Source organism: Mycosarcoma maydis, chromosome 9 (assembly GCF_000328475.2).
Source record: "Mycosarcoma maydis chromosome 9, whole genome shotgun sequence".
In the NCBI taxonomy this organism is placed as follows: Eukaryota; Fungi; Basidiomycota; class Ustilaginomycetes; order Ustilaginales; genus Mycosarcoma; species Mycosarcoma maydis.
The window spans coordinates 344,968-368,421 of record NC_026486.1 but is presented as its reverse complement, the minus strand read 5'-3'; the positions used below and the strand labels follow the sequence as shown (position 1 = coordinate 368,421).

Genomic DNA, 23,454 nt, shown 5'->3' with positions numbered 1-23,454 from the left:
AGTGAGAAGTATAGTGAGAGGTGAAGACTGGTAAATGTTCCGAATTAGAAAAGATGCAAGATGGTAACGGGCGATGGTGGTGCACAAGCAGGCTTGGAAATAACACGGGTATATATACCGTACTGGCCGACGTTGATAGCCGCGGAGATGCGTTGATCTGCAGAAGCAGATGGACCTGACCAATACAAGTGTAAGTGACTCGATTTTGTTCGCGCTGTCACAATCGTGCACGGTGAGCAGACAGACACTGTGGTATCGGTTACTGGCCCGTGTTGGACGTGATTCTTGCCTGGACACCCGTGTCAACAGCGTGAAGCGACTCGACGAGGCTAAGCTCCTTCTGCGTTAACCTTCCCGATCCGTGTTGCCACTAACCCTCTCGGGCTTTTTCTGTTGCCGTTGCGCTGCCCCGCAAAGTGACCGCCAACAGCTGGTAATGATTGCTACGCTACACACGACAGCACCTTTGGCAAGAACATGGTTAGGCCCGGCGTTTGGACCCTGCGGATATATAACTCTAACATTCTTTTTGTTGCGGCGTGTAATTCCACGTGCCCTGTGTTCCACCTTGCTCCACGCTCTGTGTTCGACTGTCGCTCCGCTTCCCAGCACGCTACAAATACATATGAAAAGAGAACGAAGGGCAAAATTCCAAACAGAAAAACAGAGTCCAAAAATCCCGCCCCTGAATTATCCAGCGACGATCGGGAGGCAAATCGGAAAAGTCAAAGGGCACACGTGACTCGTGCCTTGACGCCCATAGCAGCGACTGCGCTATGATGAAGCGGAAAATTTGCACGAGTCAGAAGAAGCAAGGCTCAGAGGATAGACTCGCAACCGGTACGCGTGCACATTCCTTGGACAGCGCCGAGCTTTGCCTCCTCAAACCCGTCTGGCATCGGTCGAGTCACTATCGACATCTATCGTCTCCATCTCGACACGAGACCCTTCGCAACTACTGCTCAAGTCTACCGACCGCTCGCACCTCGCCTCCACATCACCTGCAAAAGGACAACCTTGGTTCCCGCAGTCCGTCTTGCATGCTGTCACGGATTCGACCCCTGCTCTCTGTCGTCTTCGTTCATCGTTCACTATCCGCGCAGGCATTGCGCATCGTCACAGCGCCAAGCACCAGAGTCACGGATCTAGCTTTGTCTCAGAGAGTCCGCCCCAGCTTTTCGCCACCCACAACCGCCCACCGCCTCATCTCTCGCAACATGTCGTCTGCTACACCAACACCAACTGCTGCCGCGCCTGAGCAGCAGCAACAGCCATCTGGCTCGTCCCAGAATGACGCCACCGCTGCTACTGCTGCTGCTGCTGACGTTGCTGCCTCCCCGTCCGCAGATACTCCTCTCGGCCCAGACGGTCAGCCTCTCACAAAAAGTGCGATGAAGAAACTCGCCAAGCTCAAAGAGAAGGAGGCCAAACAAGCGGCCAAAGACGCTCTTAAAAGCGATAAGCCCGCACAGAACGCCGCCGGCTCGGGTGCAGCCAAGAAGGAGAAGCCCAAGAAGGAAGTCAAACAGGAGCCCGAATGGGTCAACAACACTGTCCCTGGCGAGAAAAAGGATCTCTCCGGTCCCATGGAGAGCGGATACAACCCGCTTCACGTCGAACAGAGCTGGTACCAATGGTGGGAGAAGAGCAACCACTTCAAGCCCGCAGAGCCCACCGAGTCGGATCCATACGACCCCGAGAAGACGTTTATTATCCCTGCACCTCCCCCCAACGTTACCGGCTCGCTTCACATCGGTCACGCCCTTACCATCTCGATCCAGGATACCTTGATCCGATGGTACCGCATGAACGGCTACAGGACGCTCTTCAACCCTGGCTATGACCACGCCGGTATCGCCACCCAGAGCGTCGTCGAGAAGCGTCTCGCAAAGACCGAAGGCAAGTCGCGCCACGACTATGGCCGTGAAAAGTTCCTCGAGAAAGTCTTTGCCTGGAAGGACGATTACCAGTCGCGCATCTCGAATCAAATGCGTCGTCTCGGCGCCTCGTACGACTTCTCCCGAGAAGCCTTTACCATGGACCCAGTGCGCTCCAAGGCGGTTACCGAAGCCTTTTGCAAGCTCCACGAGGACGGCATCATCTACCGAGCCAACCGTCTGGTCAACTGGTGCTGCAAGCTCAGTACCGCCCTTTCCAACATCGAGGTCGACCAGAAGCAGCTCAACGGTCGTACGTTGATGAACGTGCCTGGCTACCCTGCCAATGAGCGCATCGAGTTCGGTGTCATTTTCAGCTTCTCGTACCAGATCGAAGGCAGCGACGAGAAGATCGTTGTGGCTACCACCCGTCCCGAGACCATGCTTGGTGATACCGCCGTCGCTGTCCACCCGGACGATTCGAGGTACAAGCACCTGCACGGCAAGAACGTCATTCACCCGTTCGTCCCCGGTCGAAAGGTCCCCATCGTCGCTGATTCGATCATCGTCGACATGGAGTTTGGAACCGGTGCTGTCAAGATCACGCCTGCTCACGACCCCAACGATTACGAGGTCGGCAAGCGCCATGATCTCGAGTTCATCAACATTCTCAACGAGGACGGTACCCTCAATGAAAACTGCGGCGAGTTTGCCGGCATGAAGCGCTTCTCTGCGCGTCGCGCCGTGGTTGACAAGCTCAAGGAGATCGGCAGCTACATTGAGACCAAGGATAATCCTATGACGGTACCCATTTGCTCGCGTTCCGGCGACATCATCGAGCCCCTCATGAAGCCTCAGTGGTGGGTCAACTGCAAGCCTCTCGCAGACAAGGTCATTGAGCGTGTGCGTGCCGGTGACATGACCATCACCCCCGCCGTTTCCGAAAAGGAATTCTTCCGATGGATGGAAAACATCCAGGACTGGTGCATCTCGCGTCAGCTCTGGTGGGGTCACCGATGCCCTGTCTACTTTGTCAACATCGAGGGCGAGTTGCAAGACCGCAGCGACGACAAGTACTGGATCTCGGGCAGGACGCTCCAACAGGCGCAGGAGCGTGCTGCCAAGCTTGCCGGCGGCAAGAAATTTACGCTCGAGCAGGACGATGACGTTCTCGACACCTGGTTCAGCTCGGGTCTCTGGCCTTTCTCGATCATGGGCTGGCCGGAGAAGACGGATGATTTCAAGCACTTCTACCCATCTTCGATGCTTGAGACTGGTTGGGACATTTTGTTCTTCTGGGTGGCCAAGATGTGCATGCTCGGTGTGTATCTGACTGGCACTTTGCCTTTCAAGGAGGTGTTCTGTCATGCCATGGTGCGCGACGCGCATGGACGTAAGATGTCGAAATCGCTCGGCAACGTCATCGACCCACTCGACGTGATCGAGGGTATCTCGCTCGATGGGCTGCACGGCAGGCTTCAGGAGGGTAACCTCGACGACAAGGAGATCGCCAAGGCGGCGCAGGGTCAGAAGAAAGATTTCCCCAAGGGTATTCCTCAGTGCGGTACCGATGCTCTTCGTTTCGCTCTCTGCGCCTACACCAGCGCCGGTCGTGACATCAACCTTGATATCCTTCGCGTCGAAGGATACCGCAAGTTTTGCAACAAATTGTGGAACGCCACCAAGTTTGCGCTTCTCAAGCTCGAGCCCATTGCCTCGTTCCAGCCCGCTTCGAGTGACGAGCGTTCCGGGAACGAGTCGTTGGTCGAAAAGTGGATCTTGCACAAGCTCAACGCGGCCGCCAAGACTGTTAACGAGAATCTAAAGGAGCGAAACTTTATGGCTGCCACCTCGGCTGTCTACAACTTCTGGCTGTACGAGCTGTGCGATGTGTACATCGAAGCGATCAAGCCTATCACGGACGCCGGGGCTGCTGACGCCCAGGCTCGGGCTAGCGCGCAGCAGACGCTGTACACGTGTCTCGATGCTGGACTGAAGCTTTTGCACCCATTCATGCCGTTTGTCACCGAGGAGTTGTGGCAGCGATTGCCGCGTCGTTCGGGCGAAAAGGCTGATAGTATTGCTCTCGCTACTTACCCAGTCTACATGGCTGGTCGAGACGACATGCCTGCCGAGGTGGCATTTGAGGAGGTGTTTGCGGCGGTTCGAGCGATCCGTGGAATGTGCACGGATTACAACTTGCTCAAAGATGTGCAGGTATTCCTCGAAACGGCCGATTCTGACTTTTCTTCGACTCTCAACGAGTCGTCGGCGGTGGTTGCTACGCTCGTCAAAGGCTGCACGCGCGTCAGCGTGGTTTCGTCGGCCGCTGACGTTCCCAAAGGTTGTGCAGTATCCTCGATCTCGTCGCGCCTTAATGCGCACGTTCTGATCCGAGGTCTGGTCAACATCGACCAGGAGCTGGCGAAATTGGACAAGAAACTCACGCTCAACCAGGTCGGTCTGGACAAGGTCGGCGCCGCAATGAACAAGCCTCAGGAATGGGAGAGGATGCCCGAGGACGTCAAGGAGAGTACGAAGGAGAAGCTCAAGGCTTTGCAAGCTGAAAGATCCGCCATGGAGGCTGCTAAGCGTCAGTTTGAAAGTATCAGGGACGACTAGCCTTACCTCATGTACGTATACAGTGTTTCAAGAGTAACCTCGTCATGTCTGAAAACGTGAAATTGCCTGTGTTATGTGCGGTTGTGAACGAGCGTGTATCACGTGTGTCAGAAGGCCGTGTTTGTCGCCTGAGTAATACCGAAAAGTGGAAGAGGAGAGCTTCAAGTGCACGATGCGGAACAACCCTGTCTCAAAAAGAGCGGCTCAGCAAGACCAACTCACATGAGAGCCATCAACTGCTTCGCACGACACGCGCGGATGTAAACCACGCTCTTCACACAATCACAAAGTAACAACATCTACGACTAGAGAGCGGATTGCATGGTGCTTTGCATTGAAGCCTGGGATTTTTTTGGGTGGTGGTGGGTGTGTATGCGACACGGATGGTGCTGGTGCAAGATGCTCCCGGCTATGCTAGTGGCGAAATAACACCGTTAGCACTGTGAAGGGTGTCCGATCGGATTCGGACTGGGTGAACAGTATACAAAAAAAGAAGAGATGAAAGGGAATGCTAGTGTAAATGAAGGACCGCAGAAAATTCTTACATCTACTGCTTGCCCTTGGAAGCCTTAAGACGACGGACGTAGAACTCGAGCTCCTTGCCCTCGAGGATGTAACCGTCGCAGCGACCCGACTGACCGGGACGCGACGAGACGGCGGCGTAGAGACGACCGGCACCGAACTGCTGCTCGACGAGCGAATCGAGCTTACCCTCCTTGCGGCGGTTCTCGAGCTTTCGCGTGACGTTGTTGGAAAGCTTAGCCTCGTCGGCGTTGGCTTCGGCGGCACCCTGACCAGCAGCACGACGCTTGGTGGTCACGGGCTGACCATAGTGCTTCTCGTAAGCCTGGCGGAAAGGGGTGGCGTCGACCTGGACGATGCAGCCCTTGACGAGCGTGTTGGTACGCACAAGCTCGTTGTTCGAGGCGTTGTAGACGACACCGAGAACACGCGTCTTGGCAGTGATGTGCTCGGAACCCCAGGCAAAGTTGCCAGACTCGAGACGCAGAGCGCGGTGCTTAAGGTTGCCACCACGAACGCGGACAGTGTGGATGCGCTTGGCACCGATACGCGTGTTGGCAGCCTGACGACCGAGCTCGAAGGCGCGCTTCTTACGGTAGTAGGCGCGGCGAGCACCGGTGGCCGATCGCTTGTGTCGCGAGTCACGAGTGATACCCATGTTGAATCTGTAGTTGTAGTTGGCGATGCACAAGGCGAGCGAAAGAGCAGTGAACCAGTCGAAATAAGGCCAAGCAAAACAGAATAAATGACGGTCAGCTTTGTGTTGTCCTCAGAACGGAAGGCTGAGACCTCGCGCCGACTTGGGACGGGACGAGCACAGCTGGATGGCATGAGACAACGCGCAGCATGCCGAGACGGAAGCAGATACGGAGACCATTGCAGACACTCGAAAGATGTGCGATGCGAAGTGCTACTGAAGGGATGCTGAAGGCCGGAGCGGCACAGAGGTCTTAGAGACGGCGAATTGATATGTCGGATGCAAGGCAATGCTGGCCGGAATCGTCTGGGTTGGACGCAGCAGGGAGAACGGGGGCATGTTTAAGAATATCTTCTCCCTTCTTGACCATGTGCCTTCGTCGCTTTTATTACTGTCCCTTTGGCTCTGCCACATAATCTGTCGAATGTATCGCGCTGTCAACGCCGTTCACCTCACTACCATGGCCGCATTTAGCAATAAGCATCGACAGCCGTTCTATAGTCTGTTGTTCCATCAATCTGGAAGGAGCGCTACGACCTTGGCACGAACCAGATCATCTTCCAAATTACCAGTAGCCTATGCACCAATCCATCTTCTATCCTGCCTGATACGTGACTGTGTGTCTGTGCTGCTGAGGATGTATATTTTGCGGGGGTTGGAGCAGCGTGAAACGAGCCTGATGGTTGTAAATTGCTGCCAAACATAGAAGATTCTGGCGATGCATCTGCGTCGGATGGTGATGTGCGACGCTGAGCAATTGATATAGTGTGCTGATATGCACCATCTGTGCTGCAATTGTCGATAGTCTGCTATAGCTGGCAACAATGTGTCTGTAGATGGTACGTCTCTGGGCTTCCGGGCTTGTGTGTGAGGCTGCTGTCATGGTCGAGCGGCGTCGTCGGCGTCGTCGTTGCAAGTTCTATCGTGTCTGCCAAGTATGCGAGTGGCAAAGCTTACCTTGATTGTGTGTCTTGAGGATATGAGAAGGGACCTAGAGAGAAGGAAGAAGGAGGAGGTGTACATCACGAATTCGACTTGGCGCAGCCAGTCACACCCACGCACTGGAAGCAGCAAGCCCACCACAGAAAGCACAAACTTGTCCCAGTCTCGGGCTCTGGCCTTCTTGCCTGCTTGCGCTCACTCACCTCCATTGCCATTGACAGTTCTTTCTTGGCTCGCAAACTGTCCATCCAGAGCGAAGGCTTTTCTCTCTGCCAATTGTTTCGCATTCGCTACTCTCAGGCTTTGCTGGTGGATCTTGTGGTTCGACTGCTCTGCTGCCTTGTCTCCAGAGCTAATTGTATTTTGAATTCGAGATTTGTATTCGCTGTTGGGTCCCCTACGATTCTTTCTTGCATTCTGTTATCTGAACTCACGTGATCTCAAAGGCATGGCCGGCCGATGATTCAATTTTTCGAAATTAGTAAACAGGCATGGAGACACCGGTCTAACATTCATGATATCGTTACATGGGTTGTTAGACCCTCTTAGGAGGATTCTGTGCATGTCACATTCCAATCGTGCGTCAGGGTTGGCACGCCTCTGTGCAGCTCTGTGGGGGCATTAACTTAATTCTGTGATTACAATCACGAATTGTGAATCTTCGCTCGCTTTGCTGAGCTTGGGAAGGATTCGGCGGCAGTGAGCGCTTGCACGACGAGATGGAAAGTTGTTGGGACCGAGAGAAATGTCGAGACATATGGCACGTGTGAGACCTGTCGACGCTGTGGAAGAAGCATCTACAGGAACATGGTCACGTTGATGGATTGTGGATCAAGGGTCATTTGAAGGAATGTGAGTACAGCTGGTCCAGTCGACACTCGCAAAAATGTAAGTGTGTTCCCTACCACGTCCGTGTCATGATTGGCACCAGGAATCTGAATGTCTACTCAGCTGATGAAACTCGCACGAAGCCGGGCAAGCGATCGTGCAATCGTCATCTCGCAAATGAATGAGGACAGCCAACCATTTGCAACGGCCGAGGTTGGCCAAGGGTAACTCACAGCGGGCGGTGTTGGAGGAAGAGAGGCTCAACCCTTTTAGCGTCGAGGTGGAAGCGAGGCTTGGGTAACGCGCAACCAAGGGGCTCATTGACAGTGTACTAGACTCAATCAGAAACAACAGAGCGCGGTCCGATCCGAAAGTGTCGCATCGCAGCATTGGTGAACGCAATTGCTGTGATCAAGTCGATCATGAATATGGTTGCTGCATTCGTGATTGACAAGTTCAAGTTTCTTCAATTTCGGACCAACCCGAACAGTCAAGTTAGTGATGTTAGCGTGGGACGGAGTTAGGACAGAGTGGACCCTGCTTGGTGCTCTTGTCTTAATAAATATTAAACTTAGTTATAAAAAAAGAAGAAAAAACAAACAGAAAGCTCACCAGGTCATTTAAGCAAACCCCTTGCCAGCGATGTCTCTCCTCGCGTGCTGGCCGCAGCTGTTCATCATCTTAATCACTCGCTGGTGCAGCAACGAAAGTCAAGGGTCAAGCGCCTTGCCGAACTCGGTAAGCGCGTGGCTGCTGCTGCTCCGTCTTTTGATGGATAGAGCGAGCTGCGAGGGTGACAGTCGTGAGTGGCGAGACCGTTCGTGACTCACAATCACGAATAGTTTTAGCACTTTGAGGAGGTACAGCCCGAGTGAGCCCGAGAGCTTACATGACATTACGAATGATAGCTAGACTAGCTGGACTTACATTCAGCCAAGTCCAACGTGTTGCTCCAACGTGACTCAAGCGAGCACGCTCCCCGTTCCACATGCTGCGGACGCCTGGTGGCGGGCCACAGCCCAGAACAGGGGGTCTGGTCAAAAAAGCTGTACGTTGCGCGCACGTTGCGTTTCACCGAGACAAACAAAGCAAGACGTGAAAGAGATGCAGTGGCGGCGAGCGCCACAATCGGGAATTACGACAACGGACAGCGTTGTGAGTGCAGCGGCAAGACGAACAATCACGAAAGTGCACAGCAGTAGCCAAGCGGGAGCGATGCCAGGATCGTGCATGCTTGGTGTCGCGCATACGCAATTCACGGTTTCACGAATTCAGCTGATCAAATCGCGATTCTAACTATCACGATTGCCAAAGACTTGATCATCGCTGAAGCAGCGCAGTTGGACAGTCATACCGACACCAACGCGCAGACCAATTGCCAATTTTACCTTCAACCGCCGCTTCCCTGGCCTTATTCACGGCGAAATCGGAACAACCGATTGCGGTTACAGTTGCAGTTGCAGTTGCGCTTGCTGGCTCTCGCGCTTCTCGCCTCTGATCCAAAAAGCGGTTGCAGATAGCATCATCAGTAGTTCCAACTACAGCCTCTTGTGTCTGCGAGTGGTGAATACTAGATTGGTGCTTGCCGACATCGCACATCCATTCTTCCATCTCAGCTTCCTCTTGGTCCTACCTTTCTTTCTTCTTCTTTGCTCCCTATCACGTACACACGTACATCTACACTTTCCAACAGCCACCTCAGCGGCGCAAGACGTTGCTTCTTTTTGGCTCGTTTCTTTCAATCTTGTCGCGCCTCCCGATCCACTGCTTTCGTCGTTCACAGCCCCGCTGCTGAACTTGGTCCAACCCGACCAGCGTTCCTTCTCAGGCCAGATAGGAACAACATCGACGTTTCAAACACCCTGTGCATCGCTTCAGCTGGCTGAAGACTTTCGCCGCACGCCACTCCAGCATCATCTCACTCAGCCAGCAACGCATCCTTGCTCACAGGCTTTTCTCTCCAAGCATTGGCCGCACGTTTGCATTCATATCAGCAGCGCTGCGCCCTTGCTCACGCCACGCCTCTGCTGCGAGTCGATTCGACCGTTCCGTTTCTCTGGACACCATCCAACGATCCTTTCCACTGTTGCTACTTGGCAGCATTAATCGCATACCTTCCTCTCAGCCTCCCGCTCCATGATCAATCAGCTCACGACAAGGGCATGATGCAGCATCACCATCTGGCAACTAGCACCACTCACGATCCTACCATCGATACTGTACACTTGGGACCCTCTCTCGTCTCTCCATTCTCCTATGCACTAGCCATCGGGGAGTCCAACATGATCAAGCAAGCTGCACCGCAGCATCCGCATGGTCTCACCAAATTGCAACACCGCCTTCTCTACGAATCCGATTCGGAATCCTCGTTTGACTTTTCCTTTAGCTCCCCTTCTAGCGTCGGCTCAGCCTCCGAATACAGCGATGCAGGCTCACGCACCCGCAGCTCCAGTCTCTCGCGCCGCGCTGGACCACATGCTCCTTCTGCCTCCCGCTCCGAGTCCATCTCTTCCGTGCTCGGCTCTTCGGTCGCCATACAAAGGGTCATGATGGCTACCGATTCCGTTCCCACCCCTTCGCGTCAGTCACAGCGTCAGTCGGTTCGAGCCATCGCCAGCGCTTTTGAGCAGGTTGGAAGATCGGCTAACGTGCGCGCTCCACCTTCCAAGATCTTCACCCAGCTCGCGCGCGTACAAGAGCAGAGCATATCCAGCAATACTGCTGCTCAGTCACCGAAACAAGCATCAATGCTACCTTCTTCTCGCTCCGCCGGCTCGCTCTCTTTGCTATCCACCGTCACTCCCAGCGATGGTCTGAACAAGATGGCTGCTCAACCATCCAATCCAACGTCAGGGCTACCTACCTCTCGATCCGTCGGCTCGCTCTCTTCGCTCTCCTCGGGGTTGACCTACACGTCCGACGGTCGGCGTTCATCAAATGCCAGCGGCGCAGTTCCTGCAAGGCTTACGATCACCAAGCAGCCCATCAAGGGCCCGTCATCGGCTCCGGCCTCCAGCGCTACATCACAGCCGCCGCCCGTGTCGTCTTCTGATGCGGAGAAAACCCATCCCACCCTGCAGCAACAATCTCATTTCGTGTTTCCGCCTCGCATTCCGATGCAACAACAGACGAGGCAACCGTATGACGACGAGTCTCATGCTCACGCTCGCAGCTTGGACAATCTAGACGGCAAATACGATGACGATGACGAGCCCGCATTCGAAATTATCCCTTCGCCTTCCCCTTCTCGCAAGCGCAGTGTGCCCTTGCGCCTCAGCATCGTTGCATCCGACTCTGGCGACGTGCAGCCTGCGCCTGACGCCGCGCCTTCATCCCCGTCCCCGAACGCTTCGGCAAATGCCTCGTCGCCACCGTTGCCATCTCCGCTGTCGGCTGTATCACGCGACTCGCTCGACTCGAACTACTCGCTAGACTCGCTGAGCGGCCATCCGTTTTCGTTGCAATTTGTGGGTGAGGAGGACGAGCGTTTTCTGCGTGCAAGTTCAGCTGCCTCCATGCAGGATCTGGATGAAACCGATGAATTTCGCAGCCCCTTCATGAACCAGGGTACTAGCAGCTTCATAACCCCACCCTCGCCACCTGTAGACAAACAAGTTGTTGCACGTCAGCAGATCGACGCTTCCGCAGCTCGTAGCATGTTGCTCGTGGATGCACCTACAAACAAGGCTGGTGTGTCGACGCTACATCGTTTGATGCTTTCCACGTCGCGACCATCTTCCTCGTCGTTGTCGTCGACGGCGACAGCAGCACCTGCTTCGATGAGGGTAAATCAAGACACTTGTTTCCCACTGCCACCTGGGACAATCGCCTGTACGCGTCGGACGGGCACTGAGAGCAAGTCGGCAGAGGGCACTAGGGATGCGGTTGGCAGTGCGGCGGTGGATCTTGGTAACGAGCGTGGAGCTGATCAGTCGCTCGCGATCGCTGAACTCAAGAGACAGGCTGCAACGTTGCTCGAGTCGATCCGTTCGCTAGGCAACGAAATCGACGAATCCATCCCTCCCACTCACAGACTGCCAGCCAGCTCGTACCGATCATCCACGTCCAATCCAACCCACAGTGGCACTGCCCATGCTCCCGCAAAAGCGCCCTTCGTTGCAGTCGACCAAACATACTCGGACCTGTGGAGCTTGATGGACTCCTGGTACTGGTCCAGCTTCCAACTCACTCCCAACCACCATCACCTCTCCAAACCATCCTGATCCTCCCCACTCGTCATCCGCCCTCGTCTTGCAACAGCTGCCTTCACTCCTCTCTTTTGCACACTCGCCCCCTCTTTCAGCCCCCTCCACTGTATTTCTACATTTACATCGAGCTATGCATGTCTCCAATCATTCCTTTTACCATCCTATCATCTGTCATCCCACACACTCGTTGGCGCACGGCAGAAGGAGCGAGGGCTTGTAACAGCGCACATCAGAACGATTAGATTCGAGCAAAGACACCCAGAGATACACTACGAGCCTGAGCGTGACATCTGCGGCCCTGACCTCGACAAGGACAGGGAGCAAGGGCGAGTGAAGACATAGCCAGATAATGTACAGACAAATTATACCAGGCTTAAAAAGGACGCGATATCGGGACTGACGCACGTGTTCAACATCAAGCGACGATTGAGGCCATCAGACCTGACCAGTCCGGGACGCCAGCGTCGGGTTTTTCGTGGCCAAAGCCAAGCAATCCGCCATGCACGGCATCCTCGGTTTCGAGCCCAATGTTGACCTGCAACGGCTCCTCGATCTCAATGTCCAGGTCGACCAGATCGAATGGCGACGAACCCGCGCTCATGTCCACCTCGGAAGGCGTCAATGCAGGGTCAGCGTTGCCACTGATAGCGCCGACCTCGTCCGAGCCGCTGTAGAGGTCCTGCAGCATTGTGTCCGTGACAAGCTCCCACACGTTCCTCTCGGTGGCCAACAGAGGAGACGTGAGAAGCTGGAATCGCTTCTCCAGATCTTGGTCCTTGTTGTCGGCGTGGGACAAGCTGATCGTGTTAAAGATGGTGGACCCGCCATTCTCGTTGTTGGTCTTGCTTCCATCACTGCTGCCACTCGAACCATCACCCGAGTCCGCTGAAGAAGCGGCGCTCAGGCTTGCGAGGTCACCTGCAGCGGCGCTTGCTGATCGCAAGGCGTTTCCTGCTGCTGCTGCATAGCCCTCGCCCACAGATACAGGTTCAGACGGGGTGGCAGACGTCGGGGCACCTTGATCTTGAGCCGCAGTCTTCGCGTCACCGTTGGCGAGTTTGGCGTCGAGGTCGATAAAATTGGAGAGCAGAGCCTCAGCTTCACGGGCAACGCCGGCTGCCTTGGCTTCGACGACGTGCTGAGGCAGAGGGACTTGGGCGCTGGCCGCGAACGACGACGGCTGCTCTGGTGCAGAAACACTGATCTGGCTGGCAAGAGGGTATCCTTGATTGACGATGCTGCTGCCGTTGACATCGACGTTGTTTCCGGCCTTTTCGAGGGCACTTTGTTTGCCAGCGACACTCTCAAACTGTGTGAGGGCATCCGCTGCTGGGACTGCTCGAGCTCAGCATCTTGGCGACAAGATGGTGCATCAGAGCAGGTCGCCTCCGCTGCAGGGAGGCGAACGCCTTCATTTGAGGATTGCTGGGCCAAAGTGCCAAACGAAAAGGGGGTGGAAACGGTCGATGCCGGCGCTGCAATCGCCAGAGACAAGGGAACCTCCTTGCTAGCTGAACTGTTGTCCTGTACCGAAGCAGAGGCGAGGTTCGCAGACAGGCCCGCATCAAACTGCGGAGCAAGTGAAGAAGCGGGGGATGTGGCGAGAACCGAGGGATTAGAGGAAGATGGGAGGGACAACAACGACGACGGACCAAGGAGAGGGACAAGGGAAGGAGCGAGCGTGCGGAGAATGGTTTCAAGGGTGTTGACACGGAGCTGAGCGTCTTTGAGCTTGGCATCCAAAGTCTGTTGCAGAGCCTGATCCTGTTCACGCTGCTGGCGGAGCAAGGTATTTTCGGCCTTAAGGGCGTTGAGGGAGCCCTCGAGGGTCTCTACGTATGCCTTTTTTCGTTCTCGCGAGTATTGGGCGGAGAGACGGTTTCGGGCTTGACGAGCTTCGAGACGAGCCTTGCGCTCCTCGTCGCTGGCCTTTCTGCGTCCACCGGTGTTACTGGACTTGGAGGGCGAAGCTGATGGCGATGAGGAAGAGTCGTCAACGTCTTCGTCGTGGTCGTCACGCTCGTCAATGAGCTTTCTCTTCTTGCTGCTGTTCGAACACGCGTCAGCGAGGGCGATGTGATGCGTCTCTTGCTTGACAGGAGTCTCTGACAATCGTGAAGACGATGCAAACGCGGAAGGCGACGATGGGGTGGATGCTTGAGCGACTGCGAACATGGGAGGCGTTGACGTGGTGGTGCTAGTCATGATGAGAGACGAACGTGAAGATCAATGTGTTGATAGAAGACTAAGGTCGAGTCGGAACCAGGAAAGAGGTTGGAAGCCCAAGACAATCTCCAACGCTCAGTCAAGAGGAGGAGACGACGAAGGGAGGAAGCAGGCAAAGGGTTGTAGAGCAGTAGGTGGCGAGTTGAGGCAGGCGTGAATGACGTGGAGCGGGGAGATCCTTTGCGTTGAAGCAGAAAGATATGAGGCGGATAAAGAGGGCAAGAGAATGTGTATACGTGGAACAAAGGGATGAAAGGAGGAGAAGGGATGCGAAGTGGTGGTGGTGGATGTAAGATGCCAAGGGGGAGAGCCATGTCAAGTGTGAGGATTTCAACTGTCGACGTGGCACTCAAGATTATTACTCACGCTTTGGCGCTTTGATCTTTGGCCAAGCAACATTTCAGACGTGCGGGCTGTGCCGTGCTGTGCTGTGCTTTGCGCCTAATGTTTCACTTTGCCTGTTCCTCCTCGCAATCACGAACTTCGGCAATTTCGATGGATCGACGTGGAAGGTAAGGGTTTCAGTTTCGTTGTTTCGTGCGGTACAGTCACGAGACGTGAGTAATCAATCTACCAAAATGAAGAAATCGCCGATCTAGTTCAAGCGAATTTCCTGATCACTAGAGTCACGAGCGAGAGTCACGAGTGAGAGTCGGCTCAACTGCAAGATGATGCTGCTTCGCTTGGCGGATGCACCCAAACATGCCAAAATATGCGCGCGTGAACAGAAAAAGTCGTCTATGCGATCCTCCGTACCGGCTTTTCCTTTCCGTACACAAGCTGAAGTGTTGTCGAGTTGGTCGACGTTTCCCTTTCAACAATAAGTATGTCAGGCGCACAATAGAACCGACGTTTGAGTCGCTTGCTCAACGTACTTCGACAACGGCCGAGTCATTTGCGCGCCCATCGCAGGCAACAAAATTGGCAGCAGAGCTTAGGCTTGCAAGATCAAGATGATGATGGCACAGAGGCCAGGCATTCCCAGACTGTATAGTGGGGCGGTCAATGCCATGTTTGATGATGTCGACGATCTCATGCGTGGGGAAAGATCAACAGACAGCGAACCGCTCCCGCCTCCATTCACAGCAACTGGATCGGCTGCTGTTACAACAGCGGCAGCAGCGCTTTCACTGGCCAATGTGACTCAGACCACTACGGCACCTTTCAACAACTCAGCGCCGGCTTATCAGCCACCTCTACGTCAACGAATCGCTGGCTACTACCAAAGACATACACAGCTCACCAAGACTCTCGAAGACCTCGGTGACATTCCTGTCCAGCTCAATGCCGTACAACACGACATCTTCTCTGTTACTGGAAAAGTCAAATGCCAGGAAACTCGCCTCAAGACATTGCAGACCATTTCTCAAGAGACGCGCGATGCACACGCCAAAATGAGCAACTCTCTGACCAAGCGCCTGATAAATAAGCGAGGAAAACGGTCCCATTTACTAGTCCAAGCTCATGACCAAGCTGAGAAAGCGGCAGTACAGCAAGCTGTACACGAAGCTGAGCTCTCACACAACCGATCGGTACTGGCGTCCAAGCTACAACGCAAACTAGAGCTCGAGCACAGTCTGGTCGAATACCAAGCTGTATCAGACCAACTCGACAAGATCGACGACACTCTGTTCGATGGAGCGACACCTGAATTCATCCAAGATGATTTTGCCGAGTGGGAGGTCAAAGTGTGGCTGCAAGTGCAAAGTCTCATGGCTGCAGAGACCAATCGCGAGAAAAGGGCACGTGAGTTGCTCAAAGGTGCCATTCCCATTCTCACATCCATCATCAAGGACGTCCAAAGCGCGCTCCAGTTTTGCATCGATTCAGGCGTGGCAAGGAACCAGAAGTATGCAAAGGATCTCATCTCCAATACTACGATCAAATCCACCGTCCGTGGCACTCAACCGTTGGTGCTCAGGGCCAAGACCAGCTCGGGCAAGTTTTTCACTACTGTGGCCAAAGCTCGCGGCAGTCAAATGCTCGTTGAGCGCCCACCTGAGTTCCGCCTGATCGAGCTTTACCTGATGCCGGGCAGCAAGAATCCAAGGGCGGTGGATGAACATGGACTACATAAGTCGCTCGAGACATCGTATGCCCAGGCCAAAGCGCTCGACTCGTACCTCAAACGCGAGATCTCAGCCAGTCTTGAGCGCCAAAAGAAGCTCACTGTCGAGACGGCCAAGTTGCACGATACAGTAAAGGATGCACGTCGGCATCTTCGTTCGGTTCGTCGAGAACTTGTTCTTGCCGTAGTGCGAGAGGATGGTGATCAGGCGAACAGCACAACAGAGTCATTCGCCATTGGCACTCAGTCCAGCGCTGGGCAACGAGACTATGCGCTGCCATTACAAGACGTTGCCAATCCAATGATTTCTACGCACTTTCAGGAGAATCTGCGCAAAGAGTCGCATGCTCGTTTGCGCAAACTCGTAAAGCTCCCGGAACCTGAATCGGACGATGACAATCTGTACCCAGTCATCGCTTGATCCATCCTCCCGATCCTGTTTTCCCTGTTTCGATACCCCGAGTTGTGTAGACAGCAGCTTGCGGTTGGACGCACCGTAGCGCTGTTGTACTTGTATAGTTCTGCGATCTTTACGAATCGTTGATCATCAGAGCTGTCTTCTGGTCGAAGCACTAGCCTCATGCGTGCAAGGGGCGGTGCATTTGAGCTTCGTACGTGCCATTGGAAACGGGGCCTCCGGTTTGTGTTCGTCTGTCTGGCAGCAAACTATGTGGGGTACCACGCACACGGACGAGCAGTCAGGTTCGGCATTTGCTAGGCTCGGCATTCGCTGGGATAGTTCCGCTCGTGTCCGATAGTCTAGCCTTCAGTAGGATCTCCGCCAACGGCGTCCTAGCCCGTTTGCCGTTCGCCACGTGCCTGATGCTTCTCGCGAACACTGTGCGTCGCATTGAGGCCAGGGCCGAACGATGCCGATCTGAAATGCGGGGCAAAAGAAGTCAGGCACACTCACGACTGGTGCCTGTTAGTGGACCATGACGAATCACAAGACTATCAGAAAGGGGTCCCGCATCTTGCCGCCTGCAAAATGCACAATGTGAGACCAGACATGAGGCATCGAATCTCGTAACCTAAACCTGGCTGACTTGGTTTTCCGTTTCGACAGATTCGTGATTTTTGCCGAGAAATGGAAACTGCACGATCCTTGAGTGTACTTTATCCTAACGAAATCACGAAATCACGAAATCACGATTGTGCAAGAGAGAAAAGACCAGGTCAGGTGGAGAGGCAGACGAGAGGAGAGAATCAGGCGTTGGCGGATGATGGGGCGACAAGCACGAATCAACGTCGGCGTGTGCATGCCAAGTCGATCCGACAGCTCTGTTAGCGTAGCATGCATTCGTGCATTCGTGAGTTGGTCAAGATTTGCGAGCAAGGCGTGAGGTGTGCAGCGTCGTCGACAATCTTGAATCGTGAATTGTTCAACGAAACATGAATGCTCGTTCCAGTCTGTTGACGATTCGTGATTTGTTGAGAATGCCAAGGCACACGGCGTGCGAGGTTGTGGCAACCATTCGTGATCGTGATTAACTTACGTGCAAATCGCAGAATGTCGGACTTCAATCGCGAATTAGACACGAGAGTCAAGTGTTGCCGGGGCTAAAGCGACGCGAAACGCGTCACGTTGAATCACAACAACTATGCCCAGAACTCTGTGACTTTGGTGTGCGTCGTTCCTGTTCTTGTTCTGGCACTTTTCGACAACTTTTCCGAGACAAAATCGAGAATCGAGAATGGCATACGAACAAGGCACTGCTCGTGCGCCTGTGATCATGGAACCCTCAACAGTCTACTGTATTTACCACCTTCCACGTTGCACCTCTGCTCTTACGCCGCATTGCTACAAGTCTTTTGGGGCCAATCGTAAATCCCCCAGCCTAGTCGCACCGCATAGAAAGCAATCACGACTCATGAATGTGGCCTTACTGAAACGCCAAAAATCAACTTTTGAGTTGAACAACCTGCCGCTGACTTGGCGTGTTCAGCTAACTTAGCCACACTCCTGTGCTCCACCCAGCTTCTGCTCGAGCCGCATCTGGCTGCTGGTAGACGGCATTCGTGATTGCTGGGCTCGAACAAATGGTGGGAATTCGCGGACACTTCGTACGGATGTCTCCGTCTGTTCACCGAGTATTTTATCGCACTGAGCCGATCCAAATTGAGACGCGAGCGACACTGTCGCTGTGCCTCTTGATTCGTCCGACTCACCAGCTTCCCCTTCGTGCATTCTGTTCCAACAGGGATGGAACAGCCAATCTTGAACTTGTCGGTGCCATTCAAGAAATCGCGAACCATTTTTGTGTTCCCCGCTTATTATTCGAATCACTTTACGGCGCCTAAATTGGCCTGTGCTGTCATCCGGTTAAACCATTCCTCCGTGTTGCCATCATAACGTTGCCGGTGACTGCCTTGGCCCCCACCATGATCGTTCTGTAAGTCCCCCAGCTCGAAGCACACTTACGAGATCACTTCTGTGCAGCCATCAGTAAACCAGCCTTGTTCGTATTGATCACATCGATCACCGTTAGAATGCGAAGCTCAACGTTCAAGAGCTTGTTTCGGGAGCGCAGTCGTTTCATCTCGTACCTCCAGGATAGCCAAAGGTCTAGATATACGGGGTACGGTCGAACATCCCGGAGCGTCTACACGGCGATTGATGATTTTCCCCTGTGGGGGGTTTTTTTTCGAGCGAGAGGCACTTGAGCAGTCCAATCGGTGTATACTTCAAGAGCGGCGGGCGGGAAAGCGGCACAGTGGTGCTCGGGGTTGCTGGGTTTGATTTTTGGTGTCGACTTGAAGCCTGGTTTCCCGTTTGTAGCCGTCTGCTATCATTAGACGTAAGTTTCAGCACAAGCCTCTCCTTCGCGTCTTATGTCTCGTGTCTCTCTCTGGACGCTCCGGATTGCGTAACAGAGCAAAGCACTCGCGTTCGCTCTTGTGTGGCCAAGTTGGCTTCTATTGGTCCTTGTGACCTTTTGCTTGTTGATCCGTAATCAGAGCCAGAAAGAAAGGTGTTGCTCGCAGTATGCAGGTTGACTCGCCAGCTTGGTTCCTAGCGGATCAGGCTGAGACTGCCTTCTTGTTTCTCGCTACCGGTGCAAGCGTGGTGACAACTGATCCACCGAACCGAGAAGGTTCTCCTCAGCTTGGCTCTGCTCTATCGCTTTATCCGTGTCTGTTCCGCCGAAGCCGCGTTGGTACACTAGAGATACAGTAAGTTAACTTAGTCTACATCCACTCTTGGTGTTGGCCGACCAAGCTGCAGTATGCTTTTTACCGAGCGCATCATGGCTGTGTTCAAAGGTTCGCTTCAGAGTGCCAAGCCTTGGCCGTTTATGCATGTTTTTGGCGTCCACGCTGATTCTCCGCAGAAACCGCCCGGTTGGATGCCTCGTGGCATTCATGACTGGTTAATGTGGCACCGGCGAACGCATCAGCCCTGAGCGTTCCATTGTGCCTGGTTGACCACGCTCCAGAGAATCACGTTTAGTGTCAGTCATCAGTCCACTCGTTCCGTCTGCTCACCTTGCTTCTAAAAGCCGAGCCACCCGCAGCAAAGTTTGCGCGGTAGGCTTCCCACCTAGAGCCCAGATTCGAGATTCGCGATTCGCGATTCACTGTGGTCCCAAGGCCTTAAGCTTCACCAGAATTCCGCGTGTGTTGGTCTATCGTGCCGAGGCTTAGTAAGACTCAGCCTTTGCCCTCTGAATGAGATCCCGAGACTATCTTTGCTCGCTGTCCTGAGCAGATGCTCCCAGCTGCGATGGACTCGATCTCATTGGTCGACCCCGGATCTCCCAGGAAGCATGCAGGTCTCAACCTTTGCACAAGGACCCCACTCAGTACAGCAGCCATCTCGCGAGTGTTGCTTATCGTCCCGCACGAACCTCTGTGCAATCCTGCAGTGCGCGTCTCAGCATCTATCTGCTAGTGCCAAGGCCCCACAGCATGCCCTTGCTGCACCCCAGACTCAGAGTCGTGTTGTCCCGCATCTTGCCCCGCATTTGACATCTTGGGTTCGCCCCTCTCTGCTAGACTGTAGGCCGTTCGTGGTTCACTGCATCGTGGTGTCTTGCAAACTTGATGCATGTTCTGTTCTATTGCCACGAGCCAACTAGATAGGTATAAAGAGCTTCATCCAATCGCCCTTCTATAGTTTGACTTTTCCTCATCCCTCCTCCGTCCTCTTCTCTTCATTGCTCCTCTATTGTTTGGCTCTGGTTCACCTTTCCCAAGCGGCCTCCATCCTGCAAGCGCTCTTTTCTCTGTGGACTTGAATTCATCGTTGATTCCTGGTTTCGCACGCGCTCGTTGTTCGCGCTTCCCAAGCATCTACAAGCACTTGCACCATGTCGTATCGTACCCCCGACTCGGCTTCCATCGAGAAGAAGGATGACACGCGCCTCGAGGATGGTGTCATTATAGCACCCGTCCTGACAGCAGGTACCACCAACGCCGACGCGGTCGCCACCACGGTTGAGGACCCTAAGGAGACCGCTCGTCTCATCCGAAGGCTGGACTGGCACGTCCTTCCCATCTGCTCGGTTTTATACCTTTTTTCGTTCCTGGATCGATCTAGTCTGGGTAACGCCCGAGTGCTTGGAATGGAGACGTCATTGCGCCTAACCGGCGAGCAGTATGCTGCTGCACTCTCGGTCTTCTTTGCACTTTACTGTCTGCTCGAGGTACCTTCGAATCTGATCCTCAAAAAGATCGGTGCGAAAAAGTGGATTCCAAGCATCGTGGTAGCCTGGGGTATTGCCATGCTCCTCACTGGTACATCGACCAACTTTGCTGCTCTCTTCGTCTGGCGTCTCCTCTTGGGTGCTGCCGAGGCGGGTCTCTTCCCTGGTATCACGTACTATCTCACCATTCTCTACCCGCGTAGGTCGATTCAGCTCCGAGTTGGTCTTTTCTTCTCGGCTGCTACTATCGCCGGTGCTTTCGGTGGTCTCCTCGCTTTCGGTCTCGCCAAGGTCGAGGTAGGATCGACCGAAGGGTGGCAATGGATTTTCTTTGTCGAGGGTGCACTTACGATCCTTGTGGGCGTTATTTCCTACTTTGTGCTCTTTGACGGGCTCGAGAAGGCTCCCTTCTTGAGCGAGAGCGAGAAGGTGTACATGAGCGACCGAGTTCACTTTGACGGAAACGACATTCCCATGAACGACGAGTTCGCCTGGAAGTTCGTCTGGGCTGGTCTTAAGGACTGGAAGACGCTCTTCACCCTGATCTGCTACGTCACCACCATTACGCCCCTCTACTCGACTGCACTTACCCTCCCCACCATCCTTAAGACTTCTCTCAAGTACAATTCTGTTGACGCCAACCTGTACACCGTTCCCGTGTACACCGTTGCCGCCATTACGGTGGTTATCTTTGCCTATCTTGCCGACCGCACCGGTATTCGATTCCCGTTCATCTGCCTCGGCACACTTATCTCTGGTATTGGCTGGGGTCTCTCGCTGCACTACGGCAGGACGAACCCGAAGATCGCATATGGTGCTCAGTTCATCTCTGCTGCCGGCTCTTACGCCGCATTCCCTGGTGTAGTTGCATCGCTTACCCAGACCGTCGGCGGTAAGACCAAGCGATCGGTCTGCATCGCCATTATCGTCGGCTTTGGCGGTCTTGCCGGTACTATCTCGAGCAACATCTTCCCCAAGAAACAGGGTCCGTACTTCCACCGCGCTCACTACATCAACATTGCCATGAACGGTGTTGCCTTTTGCTCGGCTCTCGCGTTTGCCGGTCTTCTCTACCTTGCCAACATTCAGAAGCAAAAGAAGATCGACTCGGGTGAGGCGGCGCGCTACTCCAAGGAGGAGATCGCCGACATGGGTGACGAGTCGCCTTACTTCAAGTACCGCTACTAGAACTTTTTGACGTCATTCACGATTCCGGTCACACGTTGCGTCGTTGTTCTGTCTTGGTCTTTGCTGTCATGTATGAATAGATTGTTTTCCCGCAAATAGCCAAATGGGTACTTGTGTTTGTATACTAACCCCATCACTGAGTCGTTGTGTTTGCATTTCCTTACCCTGGCTGGGGTGGCTGGGTGTCCGAGACGTCCGTGCTAAATTTGCTAGAGTCAAATCGTGTTTAGTGGTTCGGCATCGTCGAGATCTTTATCGATACTTTTTAAAAAGATGTGTTGATATCGTGAGTGCCTCTTCATGGATGATGCATGCCAGGGAACTCTGGTAGGGTCCTTGTTCGGCTCTTTGTAACTCGACGCGAAGGACCATCTGTTATGTGGATTTGACCCCTTGTTGAGTCAGGCTTTGGTCGCGTGGGTAATTAGCTAGCAAATGAAGCATCTGGGCTTTCGCTTCTTGCCGGAGGGACTGGGCTTGACTTTGATTCCGTTGTGATCATGCTCTGGTTCGGCCTTCTTCTAAAGGTACATATCCAGGTCCCTCTGTCGGGCTGTGAGTGCTCGAGCGAGCTCTTTGAACGATATTGATTGGTGCGTCTCGACAGTGCGTTTGTACGAAGGATGTCCAATAGTGCATCTGTGGAGAGCCATATAAAGGGTTGTGTCTTGGAGTGGTTTTCCCAGGCAGATACTTTCGGTTTCGAGCCTTTTGAGGTCTGTAACAAGCTTTAGGACGCCGTTTCCAATTAGCTCGATAATACCTAGCTTGGCATGGATTCTTCGGAGTTTCGAAATTCTGAGCGTGTCGTCTCCCAGGTCGTCCTTGACGGTTTCCCAGAAATCATTCAACGTGGTGGGTGTTCTCGTTCATGTCCCTGAGAAGGACGTAGTTGATAATTTGCTCTCCTGTGCTCCTGTCGCACGTGCGGCGCACGCAACGAAGTAGCTGAGAGTCGTATTCGGGGTCCCATTTCTTGTGTCCCTTTTTGTACTTGCCTTCGAGGTACTCGATGCCGTGCGGCACGTATTGCAAGGCTAGTCTGATGCTTGGAGCCCATACGTAGTAGTTGGACGTATTGAGCTTCACGATCTCGGCGAGGTCCTATTCGAGTTCGCGACAACTGAAACGTGGCTTATAGCCATCTTGCTCGTCCATCTCTGAGTCTAATCCTTGGTCGATATGAGATCCGTTGTCGGACGGTTCACTGAGAGGCGTGGTGGGATCTCTTCGTGGTACCGCTATGTTTTCGACTTACTGCTCGTGTTGCTCGTGTTGGAATGTGTTCCGATGCTCGGTACCGTCAATGAGCTTACGTTTTGGCTTGTGCCAGTGATTGGGAACCCCTAGCTCGGTAGGCAAAACAGCCTTTTGATCAATTGAAGTGTGAAAAAGGAGCAATGATAATTTTACCGGCGAGATGAAACGAGTACTAAGTATCTGGTCGCCCAGTGACTATGTCGTGCAAGCTTGCGAGGGGAATCTCAAATGGCTGGAAACAAAGCCAACAGCGCACGAAGGATGAATCACGGTATCTTATGTGATGGCATACAAGTGTGGTAAACACGATCCTCAGTTTTCGCTCAACTCCGAGTCGCACCGATCCACGATTCGGTCCGCTATCGGATGC

The 23,454-nt window shown here is 53.8% G+C and overlaps 7 protein-coding genes across 7 annotated transcripts; 5 read left to right on the top strand and 2 right to left on the bottom strand.

Moving 5' to 3' along the window:
* Nucleotides 1-1,217: 1,217 nt before the first annotated feature.
* Nucleotides 1,218-4,499, top strand: UMAG_11095 (putative valine--tRNA ligase; the record flags this gene model as incomplete). Its single annotated transcript, XM_011391800.1, has 1 exon — nucleotides 1,218-4,499. One exon carries the CDS (start codon nucleotides 1,218-1,220, stop codon nucleotides 4,497-4,499), a length of 3,282 nt encoding a protein of 1,093 aa, XP_011390102.1.
* A 547-nt stretch (nucleotides 4,500-5,046) lies between these two features.
* UMAG_03511 (40S ribosomal protein eS8) lies at nucleotides 5,047-5,679 on the bottom strand (the record flags this gene model as incomplete). Its single annotated transcript, XM_011391652.1, has 1 exon — nucleotides 5,047-5,679. The coding sequence occupies one exon, from the start codon at nucleotides 5,677-5,679 to the stop codon at nucleotides 5,047-5,049; it is 633 nt and encodes a 210-aa protein (XP_011389954.1).
* A 2,451-nt stretch (nucleotides 5,680-8,130) lies between these two features.
* On the top strand, nucleotides 8,131-8,986 carry UMAG_11094 (uncharacterized protein; the record flags this gene model as incomplete). Its single annotated transcript, XM_011391799.1, has 3 exons — nucleotides 8,131-8,290; nucleotides 8,422-8,643; nucleotides 8,859-8,986. 3 exons carry the CDS (start codon nucleotides 8,131-8,133, stop codon nucleotides 8,984-8,986), a joined length of 510 nt encoding a protein of 169 aa, XP_011390101.1.
* Nucleotides 8,987-9,770: 784 nt separating this feature from the next.
* UMAG_11093 (uncharacterized protein) lies at nucleotides 9,771-11,711 on the top strand (the record flags this gene model as incomplete). The annotated part of the gene is made up of 1 exon (XM_011391798.1): nucleotides 9,771-11,711. One exon carries the CDS (start codon nucleotides 9,771-9,773, stop codon nucleotides 11,709-11,711), a length of 1,941 nt encoding a protein of 646 aa, XP_011390100.1.
* A 400-nt stretch (nucleotides 11,712-12,111) lies between these two features.
* Nucleotides 12,112-13,901, bottom strand: UMAG_11782 (uncharacterized protein; the record flags this gene model as incomplete). Its single annotated transcript, XM_011391810.1, has 2 exons — nucleotides 12,112-13,022; nucleotides 13,088-13,901. 2 exons carry the CDS (start codon nucleotides 13,899-13,901, stop codon nucleotides 12,112-12,114), a joined length of 1,725 nt encoding a protein of 574 aa, XP_011390112.1.
* Nucleotides 13,902-14,875: 974 nt separating this feature from the next.
* Nucleotides 14,876-16,411, top strand: UMAG_03508 (uncharacterized protein; the record flags this gene model as incomplete). Its single annotated transcript, XM_011391651.1, has 1 exon — nucleotides 14,876-16,411. The coding sequence occupies one exon, from the start codon at nucleotides 14,876-14,878 to the stop codon at nucleotides 16,409-16,411; it is 1,536 nt and encodes a 511-aa protein (XP_011389953.1).
* Nucleotides 16,412-20,300: 3,889 nt separating this feature from the next.
* UMAG_03507 (uncharacterized protein) lies at nucleotides 20,301-21,824 on the top strand (the record flags this gene model as incomplete). The annotated part of the gene is made up of 1 exon (XM_011391650.1): nucleotides 20,301-21,824. The coding sequence occupies one exon, from the start codon at nucleotides 20,301-20,303 to the stop codon at nucleotides 21,822-21,824; it is 1,524 nt and encodes a 507-aa protein (XP_011389952.1).
* Between the last annotated feature and the right edge of the window lie 1,630 nt (nucleotides 21,825-23,454).